This window comes from Salmo salar, chromosome ssa20 (genome assembly GCF_905237065.1).
Source record: "Salmo salar chromosome ssa20, Ssal_v3.1, whole genome shotgun sequence".
NCBI classification, from domain to species: domain Eukaryota; kingdom Metazoa; phylum Chordata; class Actinopteri; order Salmoniformes; family Salmonidae; genus Salmo; species Salmo salar.
Window position 1 is genome coordinate 94,917,920 of NC_059461.1, and position 7,500 is coordinate 94,925,419.

Genomic DNA, 7,500 nt, shown 5'->3' on the forward strand with positions numbered 1-7,500 from the left:
CTGATCTGGGACCAGGATACCCAGGTCTGATCTGGGACCAGGATACCTAGTAGATATTACAGGTCTGATCTGGGACCAGACTACTTAGTAGATATTACAGGTCTGATCTGGGACCAGACTACTTAGTAGATATTACAGGTCTGATCTGGGACCAGACTACTTAGTAGATATTACTGATCTGATCTGGGACCAGACTACTTAGTAGATATTACAGGTCTGATCTGGGACCAGACTACTTAGTAGATATTACTGATCTGATCTGGGACCAGACTACTTAGTAGATATTACAGGTCTGATCTGGGACCAGACTACTTAGTAGATATTACAGGTCTGATCTGGGACCAGACTACTTAGTAGATATTACTGATCTGATCTGAGACCAGACTACTTAGTAGATATTACTGATCTGATCTGAGACCAGACTACTTAGTAGATATTACAGGTCTGATCTGGGACCAGATATTAGTAGATATTACAGGTTGATCTGACCAGACTACTTAGTAGATATTACTGATCTGATCTGAGACCAGACTACTTAGTAGATATTACTGATCTGATCTGAGACCAGACTACTTAGTAGATATTACAGGTCTGATCTGGGACCAGGCTACACAGGTCTGATCTGGGACCAGACTACTTAGTAGATATTACAGGTCTGATCTGGGACCAGACTACTTAGTAGATATTACAGGTCTGATCTGGGACCAGGATACCTAGTAAAGACTACAGGTCTGATCTGGGACCAGACTACTTAGTAGATATTACAGGTCTGATCTGGGACCAGACTACTTAGTAGATATTACAGGTCTGATCTGGGACCAGGCTACTTACGTTCTGCAGGTTGAACTGGAGTTGTTGTTTGTACGGCTCAAACTCGTGAGCGAGCTCGTATCCTTCGTGGTAGAACGTGAACAGACCCTGCAGGAAGGCCAGCAGCTGAGAGGGAGAGACAAGTACATGAAATCCTAACTAATGTACGGCTGTATAAACTTTAAAATTTAGCAGGGTTGCCTGACTCCCAAACGGAATAATTTGCTCCGAGCTGAATACTAAAACTTTCACTTACCGGTTCCACAAACTCAAACTTCTTCTTTTCTTGGACCTCCTGAATCTTGAAGACGTACTCCAGGGAAGCATCATAGAAGACCTGTCTCTCTTTGTCAATCTGTGTGTCTGCCTGGAGGTTAACAAACAACGGGTTAACTTTAGGACAAAGGGAAAGGTAGTGTGTATGCAACTGGGAACATACATGTCTGTGGGTACATTTTTTATTTAACCAGGTAAGTTGACTGAGAACACATTCTCATTTACAGCAACGACCTGGGGAATAGTTACAGGGGAGAGGAGGGGGGATGAATGAGCCAATTGGAAACTGGGGATGATTAGGTGACCATGACGGTATGAGGGCCAGATTGGGAATTTAGCCAGGACACCGGGGGTTAACACCCCTACTCTTACGATAAGTACCATGGGATCTTTAATGACCTCAGAGAGTCAGGACACCCGTTTAACATCCCATCCGAAAGACAGCACCCTATACAGGGCAATGTCCCCAATCACTGCCCTGGGGCATTGGGATATTTTTTATTTTAGACCAGAGGAAGGAGTGCTTCCTACTGGCCCTCCAACACCACTTCCAGCAGCATCTGGTCTCCCATCCAGGGACTGACCAGGACCAACCCTGCTTAGCTTCAGAAGCAAGCCAGCAGTGGGATGCAGGGTGGTATGCTGCTGGCAAATGTGTGTGTGTGTTGTGTCTGTGTACTGTGGAGACTGTTTAGCGAAAGGGTTAATGGTTACACCATCCGGTTTAGAGAGTACTCTTCCGTGTGTTTGTCTCTGAAGGTAATGTGTAACCAGCAGGAGAAACAGTGTTTGTCATTGACATAGTGCAAGTTGACCTTAGAAAAGCTGCGGGGCCTATATTGTGCACTACTTTTAACTAGGGCCATTTAGGAAACAGCCATTCATTCATCACAAAGGCCTGTCCAGTTGCTTGAAGCAGATTTAACATGTGCTCATAGTTAGGAACTTGATGTCTTGTAACTGGGACTTACCTCTTGTTTTGTCTCGTAACTGGGACTTACCTCTTGTAAGAATGGCTCTTTCTTCCTGGAAGACAAGGCCAGGTGCTTCTCTAGAACGGTGTAGTATTTTTCTGTCTCCTTGTCAAACTTCTTCTTCCCTTCCTGAGAAAGACAAAAGACGAGAACATGGTAGAAACTCCTCAACACATGGTGTACCGTGACATAACAGGAAGTCTCTGTGACAAACATTACTGTAGCTAGGTCCCAATTATCTCTCCTTCTTCTCAAAGTTTGTCCTTGTTTACTTCCACATTCACTGATTTTGAAAGGAAATGACTGGTATAAGAAATACGGTGGAAACTCCCTCTAGGCCAGAGATGGGCAACTTTACAAAAAATCTGTACTTATCATGTGGGGCGCGCAGTGGCTCGCGGGTCTGCCACCCACATCCATACCCACACATGCAGTTAGAGCTGGCCCTAGACTTTTGGTGACCCTATGCAGTCAGAGCTGGCCCTAGACTTTTGGTGACCCTATGCAGTCAGAGCTGGCCCTAGACTTTTGGTGACCCTATGCAGTCAGAGCTGGCCCTAGACTTTTGGCGGCCCTATGCAGTCAGAGCTGGCCCTAGCCTTTTGACGCCCCTATGCAGTCAGAGCTGGCCCTAGACTTTTGACGCCCCTATGCAGTCAGAGCTGGCCCTAGACTTTTGGCGGCCCTAAGCTACACCCACCTCTCGAGAAAAATATTTCAGCAGAACCCGTCTTGACAGCGGAGAGAAAAAAATAAAGTTTTAGAGTTAGAGGAAATGTTGCAAGTTTGCTTCAATTCTACTCATTTTGCCATGGGGCATGGAGAAAATGTTTGCAGTTTTTAACATGATATCTGAGTGAGAGTGACTAACAAAATCATTGTGGGTCCCCTGGTCAGTAATTTGACAATGATTACTACAAGTTTAGATAGCTGGCAGCTAGATTAACTCACCAGAAAAATCATGTTAGTTGACATATGGACTATATTAGTGACTGTCAGTGACTGACATAACAACAACAAAACTTCTGATGCACAACCAAGTTTAGAAATTGCACCTTTTGATTCTAATATTGTAACTCTCAACAGGAAGTTGAGACTCTGTTTATGTAAAAAATCTCTCTCTCTCTCTCTCTCTCTCTCTCTCTCTCTCTCTCTCTCTCTCTCTCTCTCTCTCTCTCTCTCTCTCTCTCTCTCTCTCTCTCTCTCTCTCTCTCTCTCTATATATATATATATATATATGTATTATTTTTTCTATTATTTTGACAAGATAATCAAGTGACTTGTTCTAACAATGGAAATACATGTCCTCAAAGACGGAAGGCAGGCGGGAGGAGGCGAGATCAGGTGGGACCATTCTAGCCAATGAGAGGACAGATAATCGTGTGAACGACAGGCACAACTCCGACATAAAGCTGTGGAAATGCCACCTGCGTCTTCTTACGTATATCAGTGCATTCATAACAACCTCACCATCACAAACCCTCTATTCGATCAAATAAGCCTCAAGTAGCAAATTACATTTGACATTTTTTTGTTGACCAAATTCGACACTCTCATATTGACATCCTCACTTCGTGGTCTTATTTTCATGGACAGATTCGGGTGAAGTAAATTCTCCCACTTCGCCTATTCCTCTATGGACACACCCTATTCCTTTATGGACACACCCTATTCCTCTATGGACACACCCTATTCCTCTGTGGACACACCCTATTCCTCTGTGGACACACCCTATTCCTCTATGGACACACCCTATTCCTCTATGGACACACCCTATTCCTCTATGGACACACCCTATTCCTGTATGGACACACCCTATTCCTCTATGGACACACCCTGTTCCTCTATGGACACACCCTATTCCTCTATGGACACACCCTATTCCTCTATGGACACACCCTATTCCTCTATGGACACACCCTATTCCTTTATGGACACACCCTATTCCTTTATGGACACACCCTATTCCTCTATGGACACACCCTATTCCTTTATGGACACACCCTATTCCTCTATGGACACACCCTATTCCTCTATGGACACACCCTATTCCTCTATGGACACACCCTATTCCTCTATGGACACACCCTATTCCTCTATGGACACACCCTATTCCTCTATGGACACACCCTATTCCTCTATGGACACACCCTATTCCTTTATGGACACACCCTATTCCTCTATGGACACACCCTATTCCTCTATGGACACACCCTATTCCTCTATGGACACACCCTATTCCTCTATGGACACACCCTATTCCTCTATGGACACACCCTATTCCTTTATGGACACACCCTATTCCTCTATGGACACACCCTATTCCTCTATGGACACACCCTATGCCTCTATGGACACACCCTATTCCTTTATGGACACACCCTATTCCTTTATGGACACACCCTATTCCTTTATGGACACACCCTATTCCTCTATGGACACACCCTATTCCTCTATGGACACACCCTATTCCTCTATGGACACACCCTATTCCTCTATGGACACACCCTATTCCTGTATGGACACACCCTATTCCTCTATGGACACACCCTGTTCCTCTATGGACACACCCTATTCCTCTATGGACACACCCTATTCCTCTATGGACACACCCTATTCCTCTATGGACACACCCTATGCCTCTATGGACACACCCTATTCCTTTATGGACACACCCTATTCCTTTATGGACACACCCTATTCCTTTATGGACACACCCTATTCCTCTATGGACACACCCTATTCCTCTATGGACACACCCTATTCCTCTATGGACACACCCTATTCCTCTATGGACACACCCTATTCCTCTATGGACACCCCCTATTCCTTTATGGACACACCCTATTCCTCTATGGACACACCCTATTCCTCTATGGACACACCCTATTCCTCTATGGACACACCCTATTCCTCTATGGACACACCCTATTCCTCTATGGACACACCCTATTCCTCTATGGACACACCCTATTCCTTTATGGACACACCCTATTCCTCTATGGACACACCCTATTCCTTTATGGACACAACCTATTCCTCTATGGACACACCCTATTCCTCTATGGACACACCCTATTCCTTTATGGACACACCCTATTCCTCTATGGACACACCCTATTCGTCTATGGACACACCCTATTCCTCTGTGGACACACCCTATTCCTCTATGGACACACCCTATTCCTCTATGGACACACCCTATTCCTCTATGGACACACCCTATGCCTCTATGGACACACCCTATTCCTCTATGGACACACCCTATTCCTGTATGGACACACCCTATTCCTCTATGGACACACCCTGTTCCTCTATGGACACACCCTATTCCTCTATGGACACACCCTATTCCTCTATGGACACACCCTATTCCTCTATGGACACACCCTATGCCTCTATGGACACACCCTATGCCTCTATGGACACACCCTATTCCTTTATGGACACACCCTATTCCTTTATGGACACACCCTATTCCTTTATGGACACACCCTATTCCTCTATGGACACACACTATTCCTCTATGGACACACCCTATTCCTCTATGGACACACCCTATTCCTCTATGGACACACCCTATTCCTTTATGGACACACCCTATTCCTCTATGGACACACCCTATTCCTCTATGGACACACCCTATTCCTCTATGGACACACCCTATTCCTCTATGGACACACCCTATTCCTCTATGGACACACCCTATTCCTCTATGGACACACCCTATTCCTCTATGGACACACCCTATTCCTCTATGGACACACCCTATTCCTCTATGGACACACCCTATTCCTCTATGGACACACCCTATTCCTCTATGGACACACCCTATTCCTCTATGGACACACCCTATTCCTTTATGGACACACCCTATTCCTCTATGGACACACCCTATTCCTCTATGGACACACCCTATTCCTCTATGGACACACCCTATTCCTCTATGGACACACCCTATTCCTCTATGGACACACCCTATTCCTCTATGGACACACCCTATTCCTCTATGGACACACCCTATTCCTCTATGGACACACCCTATTCCTTTATGGACACACCCTATTCCTCTATGGACACACCCTATTCCTCTATGGACACACCCTATTCCTCTATGGACACACCCTATTCCTCTATGGACACACCCTATTCCTCTATGGACACACCCTATTCCTCTATGGACACACCCTATTCCTCTATGGACACACCCTATTCCTCTATGGACACACCCTATTCCTCTATGGACACACCCTATTCCTTTATGGACACACCCTATTCCTCTATGGACACACCCTATTCCTCTATGGACACACCCTATTCCTCTATGGACACACCCTATTCCTCTATGGACACACCCTATTCCTCTATGGACACACCCTATTCCTCTATGGACACACCCTATTCCTCTATGTACACACCCTATTCCTCTATGTACACACCCTATTCCTCTATGGACACACCCTATTCCTCTATGGACACACCCTATTCCTCTATGGACACACCCTATTCCTCTATGGACACACCCTATTCCTCTATGGACACACCCTATTCCTCTATGGACACACCCTATTCCTTTATGGACACACCCTATTCCTCTATGGACACACCCTATTCCTCTATGGACACACCCTATTCCTCTATGGACACACCCTATTCCTCTATGGACACACCCTATTCCTCTATGGACACACCCTATTCCTCTATGGACACACCCTATTCCTTTATGGACACACCCTATTCCTCTATGGACACACCCTATTCCTCTATGGACACACCCTATTCGTCTATGGACACACCCGTTGTATAAAGGTGCTGATTGTGGGCTACAGGAAACAGAGGGTTGAGCACGCCCCCACTGGCATCAACAGGGCTGTAGTGGAGCCGGTTGAGAGCTTCAAGTTCCTCGGTGTCCACATCATTAAGGATCTGTCATTCCCAAACACCCCAACACAGGCACGACAATGCCTCTTCCCACTGAAGAAGCTGAAAAAATGTGTCATGGGCCCTCAGATCCTTAAAATGTTCTACAGCTGCACCATCGAGAGCATCCTGACTGGTTGCATCACCACCTGGTATGGCAACTGCACGGCCTCTGACCGCAAGGCACTACAGAGGGTAGTGCGAACGGCCCAGTACATCACTGGGGCCAAGCTTCCTGCCCTCCAGGACCTCTATACCAGGCGGTGTCAGAGGAAGGCCATGAAAATGGTCAAAGACTTCAGCCAACCAAATCACAGACTGTTCCCCCCTGCTAACGCACGGCTGGCGGTACCGGAGCGCCAAGTCTGGGACCAAAAGCCTCCTAAACAGCTTCTAGCCCCAAGCCATAAGACTGATGAAGAGTTAATTAAATGGTCACCCAGACTATTTGCATTGACACCCTTTTTTTCACTGAATCTCTTGCACTGGCTCTACCCTCACACTGACTAGACTCTACCCA

The 7,500-nt window shown here is 46.1% G+C and overlaps 1 protein-coding gene across 7 annotated transcripts in view; it reads right to left on the reverse strand.

The window, feature by feature from the left end:
* The window catches only part of arhgap42b (Rho GTPase activating protein 42b), a 237,147-nt gene that overhangs the window by 72,548 nt on the left and 157,099 nt on the right, over nucleotides 1-7,500 (reverse strand). For all 7 annotated transcript variants that reach the window (XM_045704171.1, XM_045704175.1, XM_045704173.1 and 4 more), the window contains 3 exons: nucleotides 2,088-2,189; nucleotides 1,067-1,177; nucleotides 832-936 (listed from right to left, as the gene is read on the reverse strand). In XM_045704171.1, the coding sequence (XP_045560127.1) occupies nucleotides 832-936; nucleotides 1,067-1,177; nucleotides 2,088-2,189 (318 nt within the window). The remainder of the gene's footprint in view (nucleotides 1-831; nucleotides 937-1,066; nucleotides 1,178-2,087; nucleotides 2,190-7,500) is intronic.